This window comes from Emiliania huxleyi, assembly GCF_000372725.1.
Source record: "Emiliania huxleyi CCMP1516 unplaced genomic scaffold EMIHUscaffold_23, whole genome shotgun sequence".
Classification (NCBI taxonomy): Eukaryota; Haptophyta; order Isochrysidales; family Noelaerhabdaceae; genus Emiliania; species Emiliania huxleyi.
Window position 1 is genome coordinate 515,414 of NW_005200333.1, and position 25,750 is coordinate 541,163.

Here is a 25,750-nt window from a genome sequence, read left to right on the forward strand (position 1 = left end):
TTTGCGCGCTGCGAGTACTTTCGGCGCATGTTCACCTCCGGCTACGCCGAGGCGGCGGCACAGACAGTGCGCATCGAGGGCGTCTCGCACGCGGCCTTCAAGCAGGTCGCTGCCTGGTCTCTGGCTTGCGATGACCTGCGATCACCCGAGATCACCCGAGATCACCCGAGATGACCCGAGATGCCCCGAGATGGCCCGAGATGCCCCGAGATGCCCCGAGATCACCCGAGATCACCCGAGGTCAGGTGCTGCACTACTTGTACTCTGGCCGGCCGCGCGAGATGAACGCCGAGGCGGCGCTCGAGGTGCTCGCCGCCGCCAGCCTCCACTCATGGCCACTGCCCCGATGATTGCGAGTCGTGTCTTCTGACCGCTGCTCTGGCTCGAGGTGCTCGCCGCCGCCAACCTCTACGGCGTCGAGCCGCTCAAGAGGGCCGCTGCGGAGATCATCGGCCGCAGCTTGACGCCCGAGAACGCCGCGGCGGTCCTCTCCGCCGCCGACTCGTACCAGGTGCCGCCATCTCGCCTCTCGGCTCCCTCTCGGCTCCCTCTCGGCTGTCTCTCGGCTGTCTCTCGGCTGTATCTCGGCTATGTCTCGCCGCGAATCGTGCCAGGCGCCGGCGCTGCGCGCCCAGGCGACGGCATTCATCGTCCGCCACTTCGCCGCCGTCGTGCAGACAGACGCCTTCGCCGAGTTGGTCTCGGAGCGGTCGCGGCCGCTGCTGCTCGCGCTGCTGCGCGAGGTTGGCACCGTCGTCTCGCCCGCGGGGCTGGCGGCGTCGGACGGGCTGCTCGGCGTGGCGGGCGGGCTGCCAGCCGGCGGCTACGCCCGCCGCCGCCCGGACGCGCGCTCGCCGGCGGACGCGGTGAGGCAGCTAGACGAGCTCGGCATCCGGGGCATTGCCGATGCGGAGTGAGAGAGCGCGCACACGTACACAAAGTATGGCCGCACACTCCACACACAATGCGTGTACACACGCCGCAAGGGAAAACGGGGATTTTCTTGTGTTTCGTTCCTAGCGAACGTTTTGCGTTTGTTTTCCCGAAGGATTTCACCGCCTCCGCGGTCGGTTTCGAGCTCGGTGGGAAAACTGTCTCGCAACTCTGCCAACTCCGCCGCAAAAACCGAAAAGCGAAACGGCGATCGGTGTGGCGAAATCGGGTAAAACGAATATGTCGAGGGTCCTCTGCAACACGGCGTCAGAGCAGCACGCCCTCCATCGCGGCGAGGCTCAGCAGGTGCAGCTCCTGCGCCCGCCCCACGACGCGGTCCGACGCAATCACGAGCGCGAGGGAGAGCGCGCCGCTCAGCCCGTGCAGCGTGACGACCGCCTGCACGTAGTTGAGGCGGCTGCCGCAGTCCGAGCAGTCGGTGCCCAGCACGCAAGAGTCGTACGGCGCGTCGGCACCGCCGTCGTCGCATTCGCCGTCAGCCGCGGAGAGGCAGGTGTGAGAGCACACCTAACGGTCAGCCGTGAGCCTTCAGGGCTTCAAGCAGGGCTTCAAGCAGGGCTTCAAGCAGGGCTTCAAGCAGGGCTTCAATCTGCTGAGGCGCGTGCGAGCGAGCCTCCCTTGGCGGGTGATGGTCGAGGCGGAGCAGCGGTAGACGCCATCTCGGCCGATCTCGGCCGATCTCGGGGCAATCTCCCCTCGCCTCGGGCGGGTGGTGGTAGAGGCGGAGCAGCGCAACGCTCGACCGGAAGATGGCGAGGGCGCAGAGGACTCGGATCAGCACCGCACAGAGGCGCAGGAAGAAGAGGCGCTGCGAGAGCAGCCGCGCGTCGAGCCGCCCGCACAGCAGCAGCCCTCCGACCGCCAGCCCGAGCGAGCCCTTGCATACGGGGAAGGAATTTTTGTCGGTGGAACCGTATTTTCTACTGTGTGGTGAGGCAACGGCTAACCCGCGGCCCCTCCTTCAAACCTGCAGCGTGAAGATCTGCAGCAACGAGAGGGCGATGAGGCAGCAGCACGCGCTGCGCAGGTCACCCGCCGGGAGGATCGAGTCTTCGCCCCACCCAGGCTGCACGCCCACCGCCACCGCGGTCCCCACCGCCACCGGGCCCCGGTTGACGGGGACCGCGGTGGCGACCGGGACCGCCCTCGCCGCCCTCGACAAGCCCGCAGCGTGCTCGCCGACGGCTCTCGCCGCTGCCGCGTCGGCAGCCACGAGCGACGCCCTCGCACTCGCGACAGCCGCATAGGAGCGCCGCCTAAGCCCGCAGCGGGTGGGAGCGTGGTGACGCAGCGAACAACACACTGCCCGCACGGGAAGGAAATCGAGGCTCCAGTGGTGGTGGCGAGCGCACACCCTGCGGCAGCCGCAGCGCCTGCGGCAGCCCCAGCGCCTGCGGCAGCCCCAGCTGTTGGCACGGCCACGCCCTCGACCGGCGATTGTTGCAATTCGCTCCGACCGCCCTCGTCCTCTGTCGGCATATGTGTGTATATACATTCGCAAGCTGGCCGGCCGCAGGGGGGAGTTTGCTCTCTCCGTTCACACAGCCTTGTTATTGAGAAGAAAATACCTCCTATTCACACCCCTTTGCAGAATAGGGAGTCCCTTCCCTTCAGGGCCCTTTCGGGCGAAACAAGCAAGCCCAACCTACCTGCGTCCTACCTATCTGGCTGGGAGAGGCCAGCCAGTGGCAACAGACCCCGTATCCGGCTAGGTAGGAGCCCGGACCTTGAGTGCCGGCCGAAACAAGAAACTCGAGGCCGGGTGAGGGGTCTGGCTGGATGGAAAGGCTTAGAAACGGCGGCATCCTGTTTTCTTACGTACGTATGTATGGATGTCGCTGCACGCGATCACGCCGCCGTGTCTAAGCCTTTCCACACCCCTCACCCACCCCGCGCCGTGGTTTCTTGCTTGCTCCGTCCGGCCGGCACTCACCACTCTCAAACAACATGAGCATTGCTCGCGCCGACGCCTCGCCCCAGGCGCTCCGCGACCTCGCGTGGCTCCAGGCACAGCTGCCGACCGAGATGGGCGGGTGCAACATCGATACCGCCTTCTCGCGAGCCGACAGCGACTTCTCCATGTCGCTAGAGGATAAATAAAATGGAGCTAGGCTAGGGTTGCGCAGCTATGAACAGGAGCGAGTTCGCGCTGCGCTAGGCTCAGACGGCGTGTTCGCGCTGCGCTAGGCTCAGTACGGCGAGTTCGCGCTCTGCACCGCTACTCCCCGTACGGCGGCTCTCTTGCGGAGAATTTATCTCTCGGCTGCGTTGGCTCGCCAAAGTCTTTGTTCTCGATGGCGCTGGGTCCGCTGACTGGGGCGGGCGTGGGTGTGCGTGTTTTGTAGAGAAGCAAAAACGCACGTCGTCCGGGTTCTGTCGTGTGCGTCGAGCGTGCGGGCGGAGAGGCGAGGCTGAGCCTGTGGCGAGAGCTAAGACAGAGCAGTGCGAGAGTTACACACGACACACACGACACGACAGGGACACAGACACAGACACAGACACACACTGCGCTCCCCTCAGTGGGTAGGGAGACGCGAACCCGACGGAGTCCGGTGGTGGGGGCCCACGCAGCCAGCCCCTGCGTTGCAAAGGTTGGTGCTGAGCCGCCGCCGCCGCTCGCTCTCGAAAAGCGTCGCGCTGCTGCCCGTTTCCGGAGCGACGAGCGCGAGTTTGGTGGCCAGGGCCTTGCCTGAAGGGGGGCGGGGCAAGGGGGGAGAAGATGAGGACGTCACCGAGCGGGGGCTGCCGGGAAGGTGGTGGGCGGGGCGTGGATGCACCTTAAACGGGCGAGTAGCGGGAAGACCGTCGATACTCCGGCGGAAGAGTGCTCCCCCGCCGCCCCCTGGGTCACCCCGAGTGACCTCGCAGCCCACGCCGTGAGGCGCTGCTGTCAGGGGAATGTTGGGGGCGCGCAAAGCCACTCGGAGGAGACGGCCAGGAGCCAAGGTGCGGCCGGAGCGCGGCGAAAGACCGAGGGGAAGTGGCCGCCGCATACAGCCTCCGGCGGGCCTCCGGCGGACGCCTGCGGCGTGGCGCTGCGCGCGACCGGCCCCTTCTCGGTGCGCTGCACGACGGCCTCGCTCAAACGCGCGCCTGCCGGGGCGGGGCGGTCACGAGACCGGCTGAAATCGCGGCCACAGCTGCTTCGGGGGGTGAGGATGGCCGGGCTTGAACGGCTTCTCGCGAGGTACTCGCGTCCTGACGCAGCAGCGATTTCGCGGGCTCTAATTTTTCGCGGCCTTCGCCGAGCGCAGGCGCTGGGTGGAACCAGAGGGAAATATCTTTCTCGGGTCCGAGGGCCGCCTCAACTGGAGTAGGGAAATTTGGATTTTGGTCAAACGCCTGCTGGGGGCAGCTTCGCGGAAGTATTCCGGAAGCCAGATGATCCCCCAGCAGGCACACACACACGGAGGTGACAGGGGATGGTGGTGGGTTCAAGCAAAGAAGGGGAGGGAGAGAGCGACGCGGCGAGCGCAGGCGGCGAGCGTGCACGTCGCCTGTGCGGCGTCTTGTTCACTCCCCTTTGAGCTACCTTTGTGCCCCCTTAGGGGCACCCCTCCTGCGCTGCGCGTATGGTCACCCCTCCCTTCCGCCCTGTTGTTTTGGATGCCCCGCTCCGAGAAAGCATGTCTCGCAGCTGCGAGAAAAGACCTTCTCGGGTCCGAGGGCCGCCTCAACTGGAGTAGGGAAATTTGGATTTTGGTCAAACGCCTGCTGGGGGCAGCTTCGCGGAAGTATTCCGGAAGCCAGATGATCCCACTTGTCAACAGCAGGCGCCAGCGCCAATCAAATCTCCCTAGTGATGTTGACAACGGGCAAGTCGAGATGGGAAGTGAGATGGGAAGTGAGATGGGTAAAAAGAAAGGAAGACGTGTACACGAGGCCTCCCCGCCCCCGTGCGCCGTGCGATATATTTTGTGCACAAGGGACATCAGGGTTCTTTCATCTTTGTGGTGATGGTACTGTGCGGTACGAAAGTGTGAACAGGTTGGAGCAGCAGCTCCTGAGCACGGCGCCGCAGGCGCCTGTTGATAGGTCCAGGTGATAGCCCTGGATAGACAATGCATACGCCTAGTTGGGCCTCGGATCGCCCAACCGCGTCCCGGTGCTCTGTGGTCGGACATTTGTGACGCCGCCGCACCGCGCCGCGGCCGGGGGCCCTCCGGAGGCCAAGGATGGCCGTGACGGACCGGGACGAGCTCTGGGAGGTTCAGTGTCAGTGTATATATTGTAGAAAAGAACCATGTGCACAATATCTCTCAATCTAGCTAAGCCTGGGAAGGCGATGCCGGGGCCGTACAGCAGCTTGACTTTTTACTTCAAACAAAGACAATGTGGCACGCCCGCCACCCGCCACGCTGCGTGCCACTGTCAGGAGCGGATCCGTCAGTTAGTCGTGTTCACGCCGGGGTCGTGTGCAGACTTTTTAGGCCTGGGGACAGTACTCAGTAGCGAGTAGGGGGCATCAATTAATGCTCATAAATAAAAAAGCGAACACGGGGAGGTGGGCCGGTTTGCCGCGCGCGGGGGCGCGCCGCGGCTGGGCCCCTGGGCGCCCGGGCCCTGGCTGGGTGGGGGACGTGGCACAGGCAGGTGGCGTCTGCGGTCTGGGGTCTGGCGTGGGGGTGGCGGGGAGAGGCTGTTGTACTATGGCATCGCGGCCCGCACACGACAGTCACAGCAGCGGGAACTGGAAGAAAGGAGTACGGCTACGTGAGCTGGTGCACGCGCTGACTACTGCTCAGCGAGCTCAGAGCACGCCAGGCCCAGCCTCATCATCACCAACCGGCCTATCGCCTCTGCAGGATCAGTCGGCGCCCCCGCGCAGCCGGCCTATGCGCCCGCTCGTGCGCGCCCCCTGGCGGGGCTCGACTGCGGCCACTGCTTGGTGAGGTGCGCCTTGGCAGGCTTCGCCTCGACCTTGCTCTTGCCCGCCGCCGCCTGCCTCTTGCTAGGCGGCGCATCCTTCGCCCCGCTTGGCCGCTTGGCTGGAGGGCAATACTTTTTGCCCGCCGGAGCATCCTTCTGGATGCCGAAGCCGGTCGCGCCGGCCCAGCCCCACCGCTTGTGCTTTTGCAGTTTGACCATCTCCACCTTGCCGCCCTTGCCGCCGCCCTTGCGCAAGTCGAGCTCGATCGAGAAGGAGGTTGGCGAGAGAGACTGCTTGACGGCCCATTCGCCCTTCTTGAGCTCGTCGTCGCGGCAGCTGCCGTGGTGGCCGGTGACGCGCACCTTGTCGCCCGGCTTGAAGGGGTGCTTGGCCGAGACGCGCAGCACGGCGCACTTGTCCGCCGACGAGGAGATCACCTCGAGCGGCTCGAACTCCTTGGCCTGGCACGCGCACTTGTTCTCGCAGCAGACGCACTCGTACGACAGCTTGTGCTCCTCAATGAACTGGTCGATCTCCTCCTTGTGCTCGGCGTATGGCTTGCCCTGTGGAGGGTTGCCGATGCAGCGCGTTAGTCCTCTCGGGCCCTCTCGGGCCCTCTCTCGGGCCCTCTCTCGGGCCCTCTCGGGCTCTCTCTCGGGCTTGGCCTGGATGTTGCCGATGCAGCGCGGGCAGTAGATCTTCTCGCACTTCGAGCAGCCGAGAGGCTGGAAGAAGCCGCCGCGCCACGAGGCGTTGCCCTGCGCGAGGTACGGCACACAGTAGGGCGAGGATGGGAGGCAATTCTCTCCCAAACACGGAGCGGTGGGGGCAAGGGCCAGGCACTCCCGTACTCCCTCGCTTCTCCACGCCGAGACAGGCGGGAACTGGGCCGGCACTCGGTGCAGGGCCCAATGTACGCGGGTGTGCAGACCTGGGTGCACACGTGGCACGACCGGTTGTGCTTGAGCGGCCGCCCCTTCCCGTCGCAGAGGTGCGAGATGTCGGGCATGCCTGCAGGAAGGCTCCGAGAAGGTTCGCGGAAGTCTCTCGCCCCCGTCACGGAAGCGCGAGGTGGCGGGCGTGCCGGCGTTGTCTCGCTCGCCGGCGTACACGTCCTTGCCCGCCGCGAGCAACGCCTGCACCCGCTCGGCCTCGCGCTCCTTGCGGCGCGCCTCGCGCTCCTCTGCCGTCAGCTCCTACCGGCAAGGAGAACCTTCCCCTCTTGCGTGAACTCCTCCCCCGGCCGTGGCGACCCTTCCCCTCCCCCCCCCACCCTCCCCCCGCTCTCTTCCATCGTTCCGTCGGTCGCACCTCGCCGCCCCCGCGCGCCGGCCTCGCCAACCGCAGCGCCGGCCGTCCATCCAGCGGATCGCCTAAAGGGGCGTGTCATTGACACGTCCGGGACACGTCCCGGACAAGTCCGGCCGTGGCGCCGAGACCGCTCGCCGCGCAGCGCGCGCTGCCGCACGGCGGGGGCGATGCGTGTCTCGGCCGGGAAAAGCGCCTCGATCGCCGACTGCAGCGCCACGTTGACGCGCAGCTTCGAGCGGATGCCTACTCGCCCGAGATCACCCGAGATTGCACGCCGCAGCTGGGAGGCGGGCCGAGATTCGGCGCAGCTCCGGGCGGGTGCCGACGAGGGCGCGGCGCGCGCGCTCGTCGGGCACGTACGGCGCGAGCGCGGCGCCTACTCTCGTCTCACCTCGGGCCTGACCTCGCGTGAACTCGCTCGTCGGGCGCGCGAGAGGTGCCAGCGCCGTCGCCACGGGCGAGGTGCGTGAAGCAGCCGCCGCAAAAGGAGTCCCCTACAGCCAGCCTCCCGCGAGCGTGCACGCAAGTTGAGGGAGCGCACCACCTCACACCGCGAGAGGAGTCGCCGGTGGGTGCCGAGACGGCGCCCCCCATGACCAGCTTGCACGCCGGACAGCGCAGCGTCTCACGCAGCTCGCCCAGCTGCAGCGGAGCGCTCGGCTGCTCGGCCGCGGCGGTGAGCTGGCGGACGAGCTCGGCCTGCACGCGGTTGGGCGCGACGTAGCGCGAGATGGCGCCCACCGCCTCGCGGCACATAGGGCAGCGACGCGTCCCCTGCGCGCACACGTCGTGGAAGCAGCCGAGGCAGAAGGAGTGCCCGCACTGCGTGGTGCAGGGCTCCTGTGCATGCATCGACGCGTGAGTGAGTGGGGGATGGTCCCCGAGGTGTCCGCACTGCGTGGCGTGGGGGCGTGGCGCGGGGCTCCTCGGGCAGCGCCGAGCAGATGGCGCACTCGAGCCCGCCGAGCAGCGAGCGGACAAACGGAGCGTCGGGCACCTGCAGCGCCCGTGTCCTCTCGAGCGCCAGCCGGACGACAAGACCACGCACTGGCAGACTGTATGGGGCTGCACGGTGCTGTATGGGGCTGCACGGTTCTGTATGAGGCTGTCGGTGCCGTAGAGACTGTATGGAGCTGTGTTGTGCTGTGTTGTGCTGTGTTGTGCTGTGTGGAGCTGTGTGGAGCTGTGTGGAGGCTGTGTGGAGGCTGTGTGGAGCTGTGTGGAGGCTGTGTGGAGGCTGTGTGGAGCTGTGTGGAGCTGTGTGGAGCTGTGTGGAGGCTGTGTGGAGGCTGTGAGGGCCGCACACTGCTCTACTCCCCCCCCCCCCCCCGGGGTCGGGCACCGTCGAGACTCGCGCGAGCGGCGCCGCCGCGCCGATGTCGTGGGCGAGGGAAGAGTCGGCTACCGGCGCGCAGAGCTCCTCCAGCTGCGCGGCCGCGGCGCCCTCCAGCTTTGCGCGAAACTCGCCCGCCTACACGACGGCATCCCTTCGGACACATGTCACGGACGCGTCTCACGGACGGTGGCCAGGCTTCGCGCGGATGTCGTCCGCCAGCTCGGCGGCCGTGCGGTAGGCCGACGGGCCGTCCGCAGGCGCCGCCGTCTCCTCCGCCCTCTCCTCCGCCTTCTCCGCCGCCGCCTTGCCGGCGGATCCGCCCCTCTTGGCGGCCGCTGGCTTGGCGGCCGCTGGCTTGGCGGCCGCTGCGGGTGCGAAGTCAAGGCCGAGGCCCTGCAGCACCAGCGCGGCTAGCTCGGCGGGCCACGCCTCGCCGCCGGCCGCCGCGAGGGCGGCGCGGAGCACCGCCGCCGCCTCTTCCGGCGCCTCCCCTTCATGGCCTTCGGCGGCAGCGGCCAGAGCCGTCTCGAGCGGCCCAAAGCGCTGGAGGAGGGCCTCCCGCACGGCGCGATCGATCTCGTCGACCTTTGCGCCGGCGCGCGCCGCGTACTCGGTGCAGAGGGCGTGCCACAGCTGCTCTCGCCGACGGGCGAGGTGCTCTTTCACATAGACCCACACCGGCAGCAGGTCGGCGGCGGCGCTGGAGGCGGCGGCATCGGCGACGGCGTCCTCTGCCGGCGCCGGCTCGGGATCGGGCTCCGGCGCCGGCACCGCCCGCTGCGCCATCGCCAGCCGCATCTTCTCACGGATCGCCGCCTTCTCCTCGTGCTGCCGCAGCAGCTGCAGCCGCGCCTCCTCGATCGAGCCGAGCTGGCCGCGCTCGATGAGCTGCAGGGCGTTGAGCACCGCGTACTCGGAGATGCCACGCCCGTCGCACTCGTCGAAGAGCGCCGGAGCGACGCCGCGCCAGCGCGCGATCTCGGCCTCCTCGTCGGCCATTTTTGCAGTTGGTGCAGCAGGTGGACTCGCGGGGGGCTCAAATAAGGCTGAGCCGAAAAAGTAAAGCACGCCACTCTCTCAATCCTAGAAGTCGAAGGATTGTGAGCAGCACTCCTCGCAATCGTAGCATCCCTGTACGATTGCTAGCACCCACCCACGCTCGCAATCCTACATCAAGGCAGGCGACCAAACCCCGCCGGGCCAATCAATGCACGCACGTTCTACCCGGGTATGGGGTCCCGCCCCCCCCCCCCCCCCCCGCAAGAAGAGATACGGCTTTATGACCATGGGTGCTCGCATATGTGCTCAGGGCACCTCAGGGCTACTTTGGCTCGGCTCCGCGAGCGCTTGTAAATTTTGTAATATAGCACGAGTGACGAGAGACGAGTGTCGAGTGTGTGGGAGTTACGGCTTTAGTACTTTCTTAGCAGTACTTTACCGGAGTCCTGCTCCGGGTGTGCACTACCTGTACCTCACTGGGCCTGAGACCACCGAGCCAGCATCCTGTCACCTCTCCGGGTTGTGACTTGTGTGGAGTCGAATCACTCCAGGACTTGGGGGTTGGGGGAAAGCCCATCGAGCATCGTGCATCGATGAACTAGCGCAGCACAACCCAGTTCATTTAAACACGCTCAGCAGGGGTGTTCCGACCACAATCTAGCTTCGCCTTCTTCCCGCTCCGCGAGCCGGACGTGCTCGCCTCGGACAGCGAAGCCTCTTGCGCCCCGCGCCAGCCGAGCCACCACCGCGCCGCGAGCCAGCCCCACCGCAGCGGCGCGAGACGTCGCCGCCTTGCGGGCTTGGCTCCGAGCGCGCGCATCGCCAGGCGGAGCGACACCGTTCGGTGCGCCGGTGCGGCGTGCAGGTCGATGGCGAGGTCGTCGAAGAGGCGCTTCTGACGCACGAGGTCCTCGGGCGTCTGCTGGAAGAGCGTATGAAACGGGGCGCCGCCCCCGTCCGGGTCCTTTTCGTGCACCATCACCAGCGGCACGCCCAACTCGAGCACGCGCCTGACGAAGCTGGCCGTCCCCCCGCCCGGGTCGCGGAAGGTCTCGTTGTTGAGGTAGAGCAGCGCGCGCGTATTCGGAGCGAGCTGCGCCCGGGCCTCGGCGGCGGCGGCGGCGGCTGCGGCTGCGGCGGCGGCGGCGGCGGCGGCGGTGGATCGCCGGTGGCCCGCAGTCGAGACGGCAGAGCCACGGGATGGCAACCGACAGCTGAGCGAGGCGAGATCTGGCAGCGCCGCGAGGGCAGCGCGGCCGTCCTGTAGCAGCAGTGCGCGCGCGCGGCGCGCGCCTCTGCCAGCGCGCGGCGTGAAGGGCGTGTGCTGCTCCCAGGTACTGCGCGGCGCCATCAGCTCGTCCTCGTCCACCGCCTGCTGAAGCTGGGTCGCGAAGCGGGGGGCGCCCGCGTTGGCCTCGCACACCAGCAAGTGGACCGGAACCTCGAAGCGCATGCAGCCGAGCTCTCCAGGGATGAAGAGGCCGGGAGCCAGCTGGTGCACCCCGGCGGGACGCGCAAAGGAGGGCGAGGCCGCGAGCAGCTGGTGGGCGATCTGCTTCAGCGACTCGCGCTGGAACTCGTGCGCGCGCAGCCAGACGATCAGCTCGCGCGCAAAGACGGCCTCTGCGACGCCGGCGGCCGCGTCCGAGCAATACGCAGCGCACTCAGCACGGAAGTCGGCGGCGCTGCCCCCACCCTTCTCCTCGTTGCCCTCGCGCACCACCACCAGTGGCTTGCCCTGCTCCATCGCCGCGTACAGCTCGCGCCGGCAGTTGCCGCTCTTGAAGTAGCCCGCCGAGAGGAAGACAAGCACGGCGGCCGAGTCGGCGACGCAGCTCTCGAGGGAGGCGAGGTTGGAGAGGTTGTCGACGTCTAGCCAGATCCGGACGCCGGGCATCAGCAACTGCAGCTGCCGCACGATCGTGTGTGCTTGGTCCTGGCCGGTGCCCCAGACGTGCGAAAGGAAGCCGTGGAAGCTGCAGCCCTTTGGCAGCTCGAGGATTGGCTCGCGGCCGCTGAAGACGAGTCGGATTGTCGGGTCGCGCGCCGAGGCCACTATGCGCCACGTCACCACCAACGAGAGGACCGCGAGCATCGCGCCGCCGAGGACGATTGCGACGGTGGTGATGTCCTCTGCAGAGTCGATCCCGAAGTACGCGGCGCACTCCTCCGACGCGACGGAGGCGCCGCCGGCGTCGGTGCAGATCTTGATTGCGATGCCCGAGAGGAAGGTCGAGGCGAGGACCAGGTTGGCGCCCACCGCGAGTTGGAAGTCGTCCACCCGCGCAAACGGCTGCGCGAAGCAGAGGACCGAGAGGTACATCGTCGTGCCGAGCGTGGCGAGGTAGAGCCGGAGCAGCTTCGTGGACCCGTCCTCCGTCTGGACAAACAGCATGTAGCAGGCGAGGCAGAGCTTGCGCATCGTGTCGAGACATTCCCACCAGTACTGTCGCGGCTGGTACTCGCCCCACAGGAAGCGGAGCGCCTCTGCGAGCCGCGACTGCCGCCGCGAGACGATGCAGCGGCGCGCGGCGAGCAGCAGCGACAGGAAGCAGAGGGGTACTCCGACTGGCCAGAGAAGGAAGCCCGCCCAGAAGAGCGGCTGCAGCGCCTCGTACTCGGCGCTGCCGCACTCGATGCGCCAGTCGGCGCGCAGGTAAGACTGCGTCTCCCCGAGCTCGTCGTCGAGGCGGAAGGACTCGCACTGCTTCGCGTTGAAGACGTTCTTAGCCACGGTCGGCAGGCAGGCGTACGCGATGATGACGGAGGCGCGCAGCACGCAGGTCGAGGCAGCCGCCGCGCGCTGCTCCTCCAAGTCGGCGGCCGCACGGTATCCGTGGTACAGCGCCGGGATTGCCACCGCACAGAGGATCCACGCCACGGCGAGCGCAAAAGGCCAGAGAATCCACGTTGCCATGCGCGTGCCAATCGGGCCGAGGCAGGTGCTGTGCAGAAGCTCGGGGTCGAACACCCACTCAAACGCTAGGAGCCTCACCGTCTCGAGGAACTGGCGGTAGCCCGGGACAGCGACGTCGACGCCGTACACCGGCTCGAGCGTGTCAAAGACCTGGTAGAAGGAGAGGAAGATCTTGAGCTTGCCGACGAGCCCGATCTTTGGCAGGGCGCACACAAAGAACCAGCGGGAGAGGCTCTTCAGCCGCCCGCTTAGCCGGTGGGCGAGGCGCGCGAGGCCGACCGCCAGCAGCACGACAAAGACCCACGCGTGCTCGCGCAGTAGCGCCGCCGCGGTCGGGCAGTCGGTGCACTTGAGGTGGCGCCGATCAAAGTGCTGCGACGGGAGCTCGCACACCTCGCACCGCACGCCGGTGTGGCCCGGAAAGCACAGGCTGTCGCCGGCGCCCCCGACACAGGGCGAGCGGTAGCGCCCGTTGAGCCGATCGATGTCGGACTCGGCGAGCTGAGCCGCGTCGGCGGCGGCGCTGCGCAAGAAGGAGGACTCACCCGCCAGAAAGGAGAGCGCCGACGCCTCGGCCTTGGTGCGGCACTGCTTGATGTCCGTCGTTCGTGTCGAGAGGCGCCACGTGTTGACCGGCAGGCCGAGCGAGGCGAGCGTGCCGCCCCGGTCGCAGGTGGCGTTCGGCGGGCAGTCGGCGCACAGGGACGGTTGCTCCTGCAGGAAGGTGGCGGACGTATTCGCCAGCCGCTCGATCGCCGACTGTGGCCGGTCGAGGAACCGGCCCTCGCTGCAGAGGAGGCAGGCGGAGGCGTTCCGGTCGCTCGTCAGCCTGGTGTCGCACGCCACGCAGCGTGCCATCCCCTCCGCGCTGTAGTGCCCCTCGGAGCAGGCGTAGCAGCCGGTCGCACCCGAGCTGTTGGCGAAGGTCCCAGCAGGGCAGAGGCTGCAGCGAGTCCGACCCGCACCGTCTGCAAACTCGCCGGGCGTGCAAGGCAGGCACTGCTCCAGCCGCGAGGCGCCGTTCTCCGGGCCGTGGCTGCCCGCGGGGCAGGGCAGGCACGCCTCGACCGAGCTCGCGCCCGGCTCTGGGTTGTACGAGCCCGCCGGGCAGAGGGATCGCACTGTGCCTGTGGTGGCACCTGCGTCAGTGCAGTAGCCTCCCCGGCCGCACCGCTCACATGCGGCCAGGCCGGGCGAGTCGGCAAAAGTGCCCGGCGGGCACATGCCGCAGCTTTCGGAGCCTGTCTCGTTGGCGACGTGGCCGAGGGGGCAGAGGATGCAGTCGTCGCGGCTGTCCATGCCGCCGTACGGGAGGAAGCTGCCTTGTTGGCACGGGCTGGGCTCGATCGCCCCCGCCTCGCAAAAGTGGCCCGAGGGGCAACGGTCGCAAGCCACGGCGCCGCTGGCGTTGGCGTAGCTCCCCGGCTCACAGGGTGAGGGCAGGCTTCGCAGCGCGCCTCCGGGCAATGCAGAGCAGGCGTGGCCGACAGAGCACGGCAGACACGCGTCCTCGGAGGCCTGGCCAGTGGCGTTCGAGAAGCTGCCGGCGGGGCAGCGGACGGGGGCAGCGCTGCCGGCGGGGCAGTAGCCGCCGGCCGGGCACGGCACCGGCTCAACGTTGGCGTGGCCGCTGCAGAAGGCTCCGGCAGGGCAAGGGCCCGCGCACTGAGCGCTGCTCTGCTCGGCGTCAGCGGTGCCCCCGAGCCTGCCGGGACGACATGCGGTCGGGAAGGTCTCAAAGTACTTGACGCCCTGGTAGAAGGTGAAGAGCCGCTCGCCCAGCAGCCACGGGCTGGCCCGCCAGTTGCACGGCTGCTGCCACGCTCCGAGCGGGGCCGTGCAGTGCGGCCCTCCCTCCGCGCGGAGCCGGCACTCTGCGAAGTGCGCCTCGCACGCCGCGTCGGCGGGGCACGCCTCTCGCGCGACGTGGCAAGTGTCCTGAAGCGGTAGGTGGAGCCAGTAGCCGGGCGGCGCCGGCAGCGCGTAGTAGACTGCGCCGCTCAGGACGTGGAGCGGCTCCACTTCTGACTGGTTCCACGCGAGTCCCTCTGCGCCCGAAGGGTCGAGGAGGCTGCCGTTGCCCAGGAGAACCTCTCCGCCGGCGCCCTCGTCGAGCCTGCCCACCGCCAGCAGCGACGCGGCCAGCTGCGCGGTGCAGCCGCGTAGCGACGAGCCGGTCAACCGAACGGCCGCCGCCTTGGTGACCACGCACCCTCCCGCGAGGTCCGCCTCGCACCGCGCCACCTCGCTGTCCTCGAGGGATCCGCGCCCGGCGTCGAAATGGAGCCCGCCGCCGATGACAGAGTAGCACCTGTCGACTGTCGTGCCGACGAGCCTCGCATCCCCGGCCTCGACGCTTAGCCCGCCCCCGCGCGGCGCCGTCGCCCTCCAGTCGGCCTGGTCGTACCACCCAACCACGCCGAGCCGGTCAGGGCCTCCGGCGACGCTCGAGGTGCTGACGAGGGTAGTGCCGCAGCGGCGGAGGCGGCAGCCGTCGAGCACGAGGTCGCCTCCCCCCATCCAGACTGCTCCACCCGCAGCGGATGCGAAGCAGCCCTCCAAAACTGCCGTTCGGACCGCCGCGCTGCTCTGGTTGCCCTCCAGAGCGATCGCCCCGCCGAACTCTGCAGAACAGCGGATGAAGCTGCCGCCGCGGGCATCGAGGTGGCCATCGCGCACGAGGATGGCGCCACCGCGGCCAGCCGGAGCGGAGCAGTTGGATACGTTGACGTCGGTGAGGGCCAGCTCACCTCCACTCTCCACTAGCGCCGCGCCACCACCCACGCCGTCGGCGGCAGTGCCGCCAGCGCCAGAGAGGTGCAGTGCCGCCAGTCTGAGCCGGCCGCCGTTGACTCGAAACAGGCGTGGGCCCGAAGAGACCAGCTGCGCATCGCCACTGCCGCGCAGCGTTACGTCGGTCGTTATCTCAAAAGTCGAATCGATTTCGATGGTGCCGGCAAGACGGAGAAAGACTGCCGGCCGAGCTGCAGCTGCGGCGAAGGCGCTTTGCAGCTCCTCGGCACTTGTGATTAGCAGCTCCCGCTGAGGCTGCGGAAGCTGAGGCGGAGTAACTGAGACCGTGGCAAGTATCGAAAGGGCCGTGACAGGCATCGAAAGGGCTGTGGCTGTGACAAGGACCAGCCGACCACAGAGCACAATTTGGGCGGCACCTTGAAAAAAATATAACTATGTGGTACACACGGATTGCTGATATTGTTGAGCCGCGGCCGCGGTGGCTGTTGCTGCAAATTGCACAAGCTCATCACTTACACTGCGTGGTTCGTCACGGTTCTCCACCGGCATGGGCGGACACGAGGTGAGACGCTCGAGCGCACACACCGCATCTCCACAAATCGCGCTTGAACGTTGAGCTGCCGTGCCCATCACGTGCGTGGGCGTCACCCGGTCCCTCGCCCCTCTCAGCCGCACAGACCTCCACGCTCTCCCCGCTCTCGCACACACTTGTGGGACTCCGTGGGACCCTGACTGAGCCTCGAATCGACTCTTGACAGAGCGCGACCCCTCCGTGCGTCGCCCCCGTATCACCCCACGCCAGGCTTGGTGTATGTGTGGCGAGGGCCGCTCGCTCCTCCCTCACCGCCCACAACAGCCCCGCCTCGAGCAAAAGAAAGCAACGGCCGCTGGCCGGGGCTGCCGTATTACTACTAGCTCCGGGGAACTTGAATGAGCGCGTTCGAGTGATGAATGGCGGCTGCCCGGGGCTGCCGTCACCGCCCGTGGTTGAATGTCGAGGATTTCTTGGGAAGCCCGGAGAGAGGGAGAGGAACCGGCACCGCCTCTCCGCGCTCCTCTGATCCGCTCCGCGCCTTTCTGATCCGCTCCGCGCTCCTCTGATCCGATCCGCGCTCCTCTGATCCGCTCCGCGCTCCTCTGATCCGAGCTCCTCCGCTCCGCGCTCCTACGCTCCGGCTCCTCCAGTGATGATCAATCAGGACAGACCTCCTTCTTCTCCGCCTCGCCCCTTGCCCGCTTCGACTCCTCGCCAGCGAAATATGCAGAACGCCGCCTCGGCGTCTGTCGGCGCTGTCGTGACGTCGCTCTTCGTGACGCCGTTCGAGGTGTTGAAGGTGCGGCAGCAGGCGTGCGGCAGCGCGGCGGAGTGCGGGATGGTCCAGCTGGGGCAGACGCTCGTGCGGGCAGAGGGCGCGACGGCCTTCTGGGCAGGGCTTCGCCCGACGCTCCTTATGGCTGTGCCCTCCACTGTTCTCTACATGGGCGCCTACGAGCACATCCGCGACGCGATCCAGGCGGCGGCGGCGCGCCGCCGCAACGGCGGCGGAGGCGCCCTGGCGAGCCTCGCCCCCATGCTCGCCGGCGGCTCCGCTCGCGTCGTCACCGTCGTTGTTGCGGCGCCGCTCGAGCTGCTCCGCACCCGCATGCAGGCCGCGCCGGCGGGCGGGGCGGCGGGCGGGGCGGCGGGCGGCGTGGGCGGCGCGCTGCGGGCGGTGGTCGCCGAGGAGGGCGTCCTCGCCCTGTGGCGAGGGCTGAGCGCGACGCTTCTCCGAGACGTGCCTTTCTCTTGCTTGTACTGGGTGCGGTCGCCTCGCCGTGACACCTCCAAGACACCTCCGAGACAGCTCAGACAGGACAGCTCAGAGACAGCTCAGAGACATATCAGAGACACTGACGAGCGAGACACGTCCAAGACACCTCGGAGACACCTTGGAGACACCTCAGAGACACGTCCCAGACACGTCCCAGACACGTCCCAGACACTCCGGCCTCCCTCGCCCGTCTCTCGCCCACCACATCCCGCACCCCTCGCGGCCTTCGGTGGTGCCACGAGCCCCGCCCGCGCACCTCTTCTCCACAGGTCGGGTACGAGGCGCTCAAGCGGCGCGCGACGGCGGCTTCAGCCGACGGCGCGACCCTCTCGCCCCGCGGCCGCCCTCTTGAGAACCTTCCGTGAACTTTCTCGGAGCGTTCCTGGCAGGCGCGACCCTCTCGCCCGCGGCTGCCTTCCTCGCCGGCGCCGCGTCGGGCTCGGCCGCCTAGATGCGGAAGAGATCTCCCCAAATCTCCCCAAATCTCCCCAGATGCACCCGTTCCCGCCCACGCGGTGCTGCACCGCGGCGGCACGCCTGCACCGTCTTTATGCCCTCTGACTCTCCATGGTGCTCGCAAACAAGGCTCCACCGCCGCCTTCCTCACCACGCCCCTCGACGTCGTCAAGACGCGCCAGCAGCTCCGGCGCACGTCGATGCAGGCCGCCGCCGCCGCCGCCGCCCCCCCCGCCCCCCCCGCGTCGTTTGCGGTGGCGGGCGGAGTCATGGTCGAAGCTGCGGCGTGCGGCGGCGGCACCGCCGTGCTGGGCGGGCCGCGAGGCGGCGACGCGCCGCTCGGGGGCGGGGTGGCTCGAGGGGTGGTGCGGACGATGGGCGCGGTGGAGGGCGGCGGGGGCGGCGGGGGCGGCGGTCTGACCACGGCCGCCGAGCTGGCGCACATCGTTCGCGCGGAGGGGGTGGGCGCGCTCTTTGCTGGGCTGGGCCCGAGGGTGCTCAAGGTCGCGCCGAGCTGCGCCATCACCATCTGCTCGTACGAGGCCGGCAAGCGCTTCTTCGGACGAGGCCGCGCGGAGGGGGGGGCGTCGTGAGGCGCGACCACACCAGAGTGTTGCCCGACGCCGCGGCCAAGGCTGCGCTCCCAAGGTGCTGCCCAAGACGGGTGTCGAACGTGCGGGTTGGTGAACTAGAGGGTGCTGTGTGTGTGTCAGTGATGAGTGCCGTGTGTGGGCTTAGAGTACTAGGAGGGCGAGGTGTTTCCGCATCCCCCGGGTCAAATTTTGCACGTGCGTGGGGCGTGCGTGGGGCGTGGCGTGTGTGGTGTGAGAATCTCGCTGACTCACACGATGGTTGCAGCGCGAGAGGTGTCGTCTCTCACGGAGTGACTGTGTGTGGCCACACACGCCCAGCACGTTACACACGTCGAACGAGCACACCATCGACAGCGCAACGAACGTATGTATACAGGACAAGATGTCTCGAGCCCACCCAAGTACATCGGGGTTCGAGGTCCACCCGGATCGACGTAAAAACACTGGCTGGAGGCCAACTTACATCCAGCGTGGGTTGCCGTATGCAACCTTGGTCACCATGGCCGCGAACGCAAAGAGGACGCCGAGCGCGTACACGCTCCAGGAGAGCGACACTAGCAGCCCATGCACCTGTCTCTGGTGAGGCAGATAGGCGTACCCGAGCGCCATGCCAAAGGGCACCATGTTGATCACGACCCACGCCACCGAGACGTTAGCTAGCACTGTGTTGTCCCAGCCCCACTGCAGCGTGTCGAGCGTCTTGGAGACGCCTCCCGCCACGGCCACGATGAACGAGATGACAAAGATTCCCCAGTGAAACTTGAGGTCGTGCTTGGTCGAGTCGCGCTTCTCGGTGCTCATCGCCGCCTCCGCCTCGGCCAGCTCCTCCTGGATCGCGAGAACCGCATCCTCGTCATACTCGCCCGCCTCGTCCACGAGCCCGTACATGAGCGCCACCTCGGCGTCGGTGTAGCCCGACTCGCGCTTCGCCTCCCCGTCCAGCAGGCCGTCCTTGTCGCTCGGCCGCTGCTCCTCCCCCTCCAGCTTCTTTTTGCCGTCGCCCTTCTTCTCCGTCACCTTGAAGACAATCTTACGCAGCCCGAGGCGGCCACGCACCGCCTTCCACATCCCCTTGAGGAAGCACCACCACATGATGTAGTTGACCTTGGAGCCGAGGAAGCCGGAGAAGCGGTTGAAGTTGCGTGGCATCATCTCGATGACCACCGCCATCGAGGCGAAGTAGCCGGCCCAGAGGAGCGTGAGCAGTGTGGTGAGCTCCTTGACGGGATGGGTCTTCGTGTAGACCGACACGATCGGAACCTAAGGGCGGGAGTGAGACGACGTCGGGTGCTGAGGGGCGGGTGGGGTGAGGGGGTGAGGGGGAGGGTGGTGGACATTCGGATAGTGGCAGGTCCTCGACGGAGTCTCCTAGGGCAGACGTCCAGAGGGCCGTGGTGGAGGTGGCTGTGGCGGATACGGAGGAGGCGCTGCGCACCACGAAAAAGACGGGGAAGCAGATGATGGTCGAGAGGTAGCCCATGATCGAGTTGAAGTAGCAGAGCATCTGGATACTGGGCAGCTGCCGCACCCACATGAAGGTCTCCACCTGGAAGAAGACCTGGAAACAGCCGGTGCACCAGCGCGAGCGCTGCTTGAAGATCTGGCGCAAGTCCTCCGGCGCCTCCCCCGTGACCAGGACGTGGCCGTGGTAGCGGCAGTGCCACCCGGAGGCGGTCACCTTGAGCGAGAGCAGAAAGTCCTCGGTGATCGACTCGGTGGGAAACCAGCCGACGGCCGCGAGCGCGGAAGCACGGACACAAAAGTTGGTGCCGCAGCAGACGGTCGCGCGCCAGGCGTCGAGGCCCGTCTGCACTCCAAAGAAGAAGGTGCAGTTCTGGTGGTTGAAGATGTCGCCGGTGTGGTCGACGTTGAAGAAGTGCTGCGGCGTCTGCACCAGCGCGGTGCGCGGGTCCTCTTCGAGGTAGGGGAGCGTGTGATGCAAGAAGTTGGGGTGCGCCTTCATGTCGGCGTCGAAGACCACAACCACGTCGTTCTCGCGCGGTACGCGCTGCGCAAAGATGACGAACTTGAGGGTGTGGTTCAGGTTGCCCGCCTTGCCGTGCACGGGCAGGCCGGGGTACTTTGGCCGGGCCACGTAGATGAGGCGCTCGTTCCCCATGTTGATCACCGTCTTCTCGCGCTGCAGGTTCCTCCCGTCGTCGAGGAGATACACCATCACCTTTGCCCACGGGTGCGTGAGGGCGAGGGCGGCCTCGCACGTCGCGAGCACGATGTCCGACGGCTCGTTGTAGCAGGGCACGAGCACGTGCACATTGTAGCGCGGCAGCTTTGGGCCAACCTCGACCGCCGGAGGCTGCTGGTTGTAGGCCCACGGCTGCGGGAATCGGATCACCGCCAGCATCATGACGCAGATCGAGCCAAACATCTCCGCGACGCAGATGGTGCTCTGGTAGTAGAGCCGGTAGGGGACGTCCCACTCGATCGTGTAGATCCACCGGTACCAAAAGTAGGTTGGCGTCATCATAAAGAAGAAGACAACGACCGCCTGGTAAAAGTAGACCCAGCCGCCGCCCTCGATTGCGTCAGCACCAGTGTCGGCGCTGCAACCCGCGGCTCCGTCAAGCGGTGGGATGTCTAGCTTGAGCGGCAGGTCATCCTCCTCCTCCTCCTCCTCCGCCTCCTCCTCCTCGTCGTCGTCGGCCTCATCCTCGTCCTGATATCTACCGTCGCTCTCGTCCCCGTCCTCCTCCTCCTCGTCCTCGCTGCTCCGTTCTCCCCGCTCCAGGTCGTACTCGTCGTCATCCACGTCGTCGAGGCCGTCCAGGTCCTCGCCCTCCTCTGCGCCACTCTCCATGGCAAAACTCTCTTCGCTGCCCTGCTCATCGGTGCTGCTCTCCTGCGTCACGAAAGAGGGACGCCTGGCTCGGCTAGGGTCGGGGGCTCTTGGCGGGCCTTGGTCTCGTGCGCGATGCAGCAACTCGCGTGTGGCAGTGCAACTCCTGGCACAGCGGCGGAGGGGGAGCACACCTCGCTCTCGCTCTCCTCCTGCACGAGCCTTGTGGGTCGACCGCCCTTGGCGTGCGAGCCGCGGCCGCTGAGCATCGACCAGCGAGCTAGCCAACGGGAGAGAGGTTTGGGAGGGCGGGGCTTGGTTCGTCGGCTGGTCGGGATACGGCAGCCCTGCCGTGCGTCGGGGCTGGATGTATCGGGCACACGGTGAACGGCGGGCGGTCAAGTTCGTGCGAGAAATATGGTTGAAAATCGTGTAGGACGATCAGGGACACAGGGGAACGGAGCGGAGCGCATCGCGACACGGAGGTATGTATGTCTGTAGGAAGGTGGGTGAAGAATAGTCAGGCTTGGACTGGAAACCAGCGCGCAGCGGAATGGCTATGGGTGGACGCGAGACAGATGACGACGACACGCTCGAGCGACACACAGACATACACAAGCTCACAAGACTCTCAGCCAGCTGGGCTGCCACAATCACGAGTAAGCATACGGCACTACGCCACTCGCGGCCACACGTCCAAAGAAAGAAAGAAAACAGCCACCGGAGGGCTGGGAGTGGAGTTGGATCACACACCTCTCCTTAAAATCCCTGTGTGGTGGCGGCGTGCCGTCCTCCCATCCCTCCCTTGGGTTGTCTGTTTCTTTTCTTTCTTTCTTTGGAGTTGGGATTCCACCGTGCACAAGAAAATCTCTCTCTCCCGTGCACCGCGCTGCGAGCCTGTCGCGTGTCGTGTCCCTTGTCAGGAGCAGGAGAGCCCACCTGTCCCCCTGATCGTCCTTCCAAAATCCTGCTCGTGCAGGTGGGGACCCTGTCCTCCTCCCCTATGGTTTACGGTTAGTTGATATGTGTTTTCTTTCTTTTTAGGACGCCACGTCCCCTCCGGAGGCGTGAACGTTTGTTTTTGATGTGATTCAGGTCTGAGCCTAGCGCAGCGCGAACTCGCCGTCTGAGCCTAGCGCAGCGTGAACTCGCTCTGCTGAATTTCGCTTTTTTGCAGAGCGGCATCTGAGCCACCAACGCTGGGGGGGGAGGACCAACAATGGGTCGCCCGAAGAAGGAGGAGGACCTTGGCCCCGAGGCCCACTGCCACCCCGCTGCTCCACTACTGCCGCACGCCTCCCTCTGCCACTCCTCACCACCTCCAACTTTCACCGCCGCCGCCGCCGCCCTCACCGCCGCTGCCTTCACCGCCGCTGCTATCACCTCCGCCGCCCTCGCCCAGGCGGACGAGAACTGGAAGTCCAAGGACCCAAAGGCGCTCGCGCACGAGATCGCCACCTTCATGGGCGGAGAGTGGCCCACGAGGCCGGTGCGCAAGGTCCAGCTCGCAAGCGACGGCGTGCCGACGGTGCCGCGCTGACCCCGTGCCCCTCCATGCCGCCCGTCCACGCCGCCCGTCCACCTCGCCCCTCGCCGCCGCCTCCAATCCCGCTGCCTCCAATCCGCCTCCTCCATCCACGGAGGGCCGAACCGACGGCACGGCACCGCGCCTGGTGGGCCGAAACCGACGGCTCCGCGTCTCCAGTGCCATCCCCTCCCACGCCGCCAGCCCGCCGACGTCGCCGCAACAGAGGGCGGAGACCGACACGGCGCCGCGCCCCCCTCCCTCTCTCCGCAGGGCGACGAGGAGCTCTTCGAGATGACGAAGCTCAACCCGACCCTGCTGTCAGAGATGTCGCTCAAGACGCGCTTCCTGTTCCTGGAGGCGCGCGCGGCTGGGAAGGAAGCGGCCGAGAGCCCGCCCTGCTGAGCGCGAGCAGCGTTCTGCAGGTGTACCTGGAGGACCTGCAGGACGTGTACTCCGAGGTGATGGAGACCCTCAAGGGCGACAAGGCGCCTGGCATCCCTGGCCCTCCCCCACACCTGCTCCCACCCCGGCCCCTCCCGCCCTGCTCCCACCCCGTCCCTTCCACCCTGGCCCTTCCACCCTGGCCACGCTGGGCCTCCCACCCTGTTCCCACCCTCCCCCCCTGGCCCCTCCCCCCCCCTAAACAGTGCCTGCTCCCCCGGCCCTCCTCCCGGCTCTGCGCAGGTGACGTATGACAGCCTGCGCAAGTTCAAGCACCTCGCCATTTCGCTCGCCTTCAACGCGGTTTCGGACGTCTGCCAGCAAGCCTTTGACAAGACCGACTTTGACCCCTTCCCGGAGGTTCAGACCCGCCTGCACGGCTGGGGTGTGTGCCCCCCCCCCCACACACACACACACACACAGCCCCCCTGCCCCCCCCCTCCCCCTCCAGGTGGCGCCCGACGAGCGGCCGGGCTGCGTGTGCCCGCTCGACGTCAAGGCCTTCACGCAGCAGACCGCCGCCGCCGTCGCCCTCGTCAAGGTGCCCCCCTCGCCACCGCCCTCGCTGCTTCGCTGTCTGTCTCTCTCTCTGTCTTCTCCCTATCTACTGCCTTCCCCTGCCGCTGCGTGCCCGCCGCTGCTGACTCCCGCTGACTCCGACCCTCTCTCGGCCTCGCCTGAAGATGATGGTCGATGCCGAGGGAGAGCTGCCGCCCGCCGCCGAGCCGCGCATCGTCCGCGTCGAGAAGAAGTTCTACTACGACGACATCTGAGCCGGCCAGCCGCGGCTTCTCTTGTGCCCCCGCATCCGTCTCTCGTCCCCTCCGCGGTGCTGGTCTGGCATGTCGAGCGGCAACCAGTCTCCTGTGTGACCATTCCAACGCGAGGCATGCTTCATTGTCAGTGACATTTCGCCCCATGCTGTTTTTGTCGGTCTCTCGAGTTGTGCATGTGGCCCGGCGCGCCACGGCCCGGCCGCCGGCCTCCTCCTAGGCCCCAGCCCTCACCGCGCGGGCAGGAGCGCCATCGCGGGTATTAGCTTGTAATTATAAGGACGCGCTGGGAGATCATGTGCTTACCATTACCAAGGTAATCAGTTTCAGAGAGCGCGACCAATGCCAAAAGAGGGGGAAAGCAGAGACGCACACAGCACATCGACACTGTCGAACTCGATCGCGACACGCGAGGCCCCCGCGACGGCACACACGGAAAGACGAAATGCTCGGAAGACCGAACGCGAAAGAAGAGCGAAGCGAGCGAGGCGGCAGGCCGCGCGCGGGGCGCGCGGCGCCTCGTTCGTTCGCCGTTAGCCCCTGTGGGGCTGGGCGCCTAGCCCTAGGCCCGCGCTGGGGAGCGCAAGTCCCCCCTGGTCCGCGGGGGTCTCGCCCCGGCTCCGCAAGACTTTTATTGATGTGTATTCTGAAGCCCCCCACCCCCTTCGCCTCGCCCTTATAGTTATCGCTGCCCGTATCGCGGGGCGCCCGACGCCCCCTGGGTGAGCGTGGCCGACGCGGCCAGAGCGCAAAATACGCCGGCACCGTTCCGGTGTCTCTCTCCCGATGCCCCTGTCGTAATCCTGGCTGCCGACTGCCTAGCTCCCGCCGAAGCCCCATTGTTGGCCGCGCTGCGCATGGGGGTGGGTGCTCCCCTCTCGCCTCCTCCCCTCCACCGCCCGCCCGCCTGCCGGTCCCTGCAACCGCCGCCGCGGCGTCAGAGCGACAGGTCGACGTTGAGCTTCGGCTGCATCCGCAGCGGCGGCGGCTCGGACCCGGACGAGTCCGCGATGGCGCCGTCGTTGGCGAGCAGCCCGTGCGCCGACCACATCCCGTCGGGGGTCTGGTAGCCTACGGGACGTGTCTCGGACATGTCACAGACACGTGTCATGCACGTGCCCCCCCCCATCTCGTGGCGTGCTGCTGACCCGCAAACGTCTGCAGGTTGCCGCCGCCGCCCCCCCACTTGGTGCGCATCGCGCCGGTGAGGGCGAGGCCCCAGCGGAGCCCCTTCGGCGGCTTTGCGGGCTTCGAGACGCGGCGGCGAGTCGCGCCGAGCGCCTGGAGGGCGAGGTTGGGCGAGGTTGGGCGAGGTTGGGCGAGGTTGGGCGAGGTTGGGCGAGGTTGGGCGAGGTTGGGCGAGGTCGGATGCGGCGGCGAGCGAGCACCTGGAGCTGCATCGAGGGCGACTCGACCAGCCGGTCGGCAAACGCGGTCAGTTGCGCCGAAAAGGACTGCGTCAGCTGCGCGCGGGTCGGGCCGCCGAGCGACGGGACGACGAGCGAGGCAACCTGTTCACAGCTGGAGCCGTGAAGAGACGCTGTTCACGCCGAGCGACGGGACGACGAGCGAAGCAACCTGCGCGTCGTATGCGCGCTCCGCGTTCTTCCGCAGCCGGTCGCGCTGGTACTGCGCGACGTTGCCTGCTCGCAGCCAGAGCCGTGAAGAGACGCCGTTCACAGCGGTCGGCCGTGCACTGCGCGGCGCTGCCCGCGCGCTCCATGACGGCGAGCAGCTGACGCTCGTAGCGCTTGCAGACCGAGCGGGCGAGGGAGCGCTGCTGCTTCGAGAAGAGCTCCTTGACGTCGGCCTGTTCACGGCCGGAGGTGTGAAGAGAGGCGAGGTACGCCCTGCCCTCGAGACCTCGAGACGAGCTCTCGTCGGCCGTCTTGGAGAGGAGCGGCGCATCTCGGCAGTCTCTCGGCTGTCCCCCGCCTGCAGCTGCTTGGAGAGGATGGCGCGCCGGCGAGCGACCAGCTCCGCCGTGACTCCGCTCACGTCTGCGACAGCGTCGTCGTAGTGCGCGAGGGTGCCGTTGAGCAGCGAGTCAGCGGCGGCGCCGAAGCCGTCGATCACCCGCCCCTTGGCCACCGCGGCGGAGAGCGGGCGCAGCTTGAGGACCGCCGCCTCCATCGAGGCCTCGTACGCGCGCGCCGCCTGGTACGGCTCGCGCAGCGCCGCGCCGCCAGGCCGGCCCGAGGCTGCAGACTGAC

At 67.4% G+C, this 25,750-nt stretch overlaps 8 protein-coding genes across 8 annotated transcripts in view; 3 read left to right on the plus strand and 5 right to left on the minus strand.

Moving 5' to 3' along the window:
• EMIHUDRAFT_450179 (hypothetical protein) overlaps positions 1–1,062 on the plus strand; it is a gene marked incomplete at its 5' end in the record, with an annotated part of 2,562 nt that extends 1,500 nt beyond the window's left edge. Inside the window, 4 exons of the mRNA XM_005779541.1 lie at positions 52–105; positions 246–305; positions 389–511; positions 615–1,062. Of these exons, the coding sequence (XP_005779598.1) occupies positions 52–105; positions 246–305; positions 389–511; positions 615–917 (540 nt within the window). The 3' untranslated portion in view covers positions 918–1,062. The remainder of the gene's footprint in view (positions 1–51; positions 106–245; positions 306–388; positions 512–614) is intronic.
• Positions 1,063–1,200: 138 nt separating this feature from the next.
• On the minus strand, positions 1,201–2,433 carry EMIHUDRAFT_205128 (hypothetical protein; the record flags this gene model as incomplete). Its single annotated transcript, XM_005779542.1, has 4 exons — positions 1,201–1,461; positions 1,691–1,831; positions 1,922–2,210; positions 2,309–2,433. The coding sequence occupies 4 exons, from the start codon at positions 2,431–2,433 to the stop codon at positions 1,201–1,203; spliced, it is 816 nt and encodes a 271-aa protein (XP_005779599.1).
• Positions 2,434–5,635: 3,202 nt separating this feature from the next.
• EMIHUDRAFT_450180 (hypothetical protein) lies at positions 5,636–9,323 on the minus strand. The gene is made up of 12 exons (XM_005779543.1): positions 8,688–9,323; positions 8,478–8,606; positions 8,061–8,132; positions 7,702–7,975; positions 7,582–7,629; positions 7,458–7,511; positions 7,265–7,378; positions 7,136–7,191; positions 6,885–7,020; positions 6,756–6,835; positions 6,490–6,582; positions 5,636–6,387 (listed from the first exon to the last, which is right to left on the minus strand). The coding sequence occupies exons 1-12, from the start codon at positions 9,267–9,269 to the stop codon at positions 5,788–5,790; spliced, it is 2,238 nt and encodes a 745-aa protein (XP_005779600.1). The 5' UTR covers positions 9,270–9,323; the 3' UTR covers positions 5,636–5,787.
• Positions 9,324–10,013: 690 nt separating this feature from the next.
• Positions 10,014–15,498, minus strand: EMIHUDRAFT_463266 (hypothetical protein; the record flags this gene model as incomplete). The annotated part of the gene is made up of 1 exon (XM_005779544.1): positions 10,014–15,498. The coding sequence occupies one exon, from the start codon at positions 15,496–15,498 to the stop codon at positions 10,093–10,095; it is 5,406 nt and encodes a 1,801-aa protein (XP_005779601.1). The 3' UTR covers positions 10,014–10,092.
• A 2,094-nt stretch (positions 15,499–17,592) lies between these two features.
• EMIHUDRAFT_353765 (hypothetical protein) lies at positions 17,593–18,170 on the plus strand. Its single transcript, XM_005779545.1, has one exon. It carries the CDS (start codon positions 17,609–17,611, stop codon positions 17,999–18,001), a length of 393 nt encoding a protein of 130 aa, XP_005779602.1. The 5' UTR covers positions 17,593–17,608; the 3' UTR covers positions 18,002–18,170.
• A 290-nt stretch (positions 18,171–18,460) lies between these two features.
• On the minus strand, positions 18,461–21,064 carry EMIHUDRAFT_205133 (hypothetical protein; the record flags this gene model as incomplete). Its single annotated transcript, XM_005779546.1, has 4 exons — positions 18,461–19,261; positions 19,437–20,575; positions 20,687–20,858; positions 20,990–21,064. The coding sequence occupies 4 exons, from the start codon at positions 21,062–21,064 to the stop codon at positions 18,461–18,463; spliced, it is 2,187 nt and encodes a 728-aa protein (XP_005779603.1).
• A 917-nt stretch (positions 21,065–21,981) lies between these two features.
• EMIHUDRAFT_434969 (hypothetical protein) lies at positions 21,982–23,845 on the plus strand. The gene is made up of 7 exons (XM_005779547.1): positions 21,982–22,053; positions 22,198–22,323; positions 22,594–22,680; positions 22,746–22,808; positions 23,008–23,124; positions 23,216–23,305; positions 23,448–23,845. Exons 1-7 carry the CDS (start codon positions 22,015–22,017, stop codon positions 23,535–23,537), a joined length of 612 nt encoding a protein of 203 aa, XP_005779604.1. The 5' UTR covers positions 21,982–22,014; the 3' UTR covers positions 23,538–23,845.
• Positions 23,846–24,172: 327 nt separating this feature from the next.
• Positions 24,173–25,166, minus strand: EMIHUDRAFT_450184 (hypothetical protein; the record flags this gene model as incomplete). Its single annotated transcript, XM_005779548.1, has 4 exons — positions 24,173–24,608; positions 24,686–24,818; positions 24,926–25,018; positions 25,086–25,166. Coding segments are annotated over 4 exons (560 nt in total), but the record flags the coding sequence as incomplete, so codon positions are not given.
• Between the last annotated feature and the right edge of the window lie 584 nt (positions 25,167–25,750).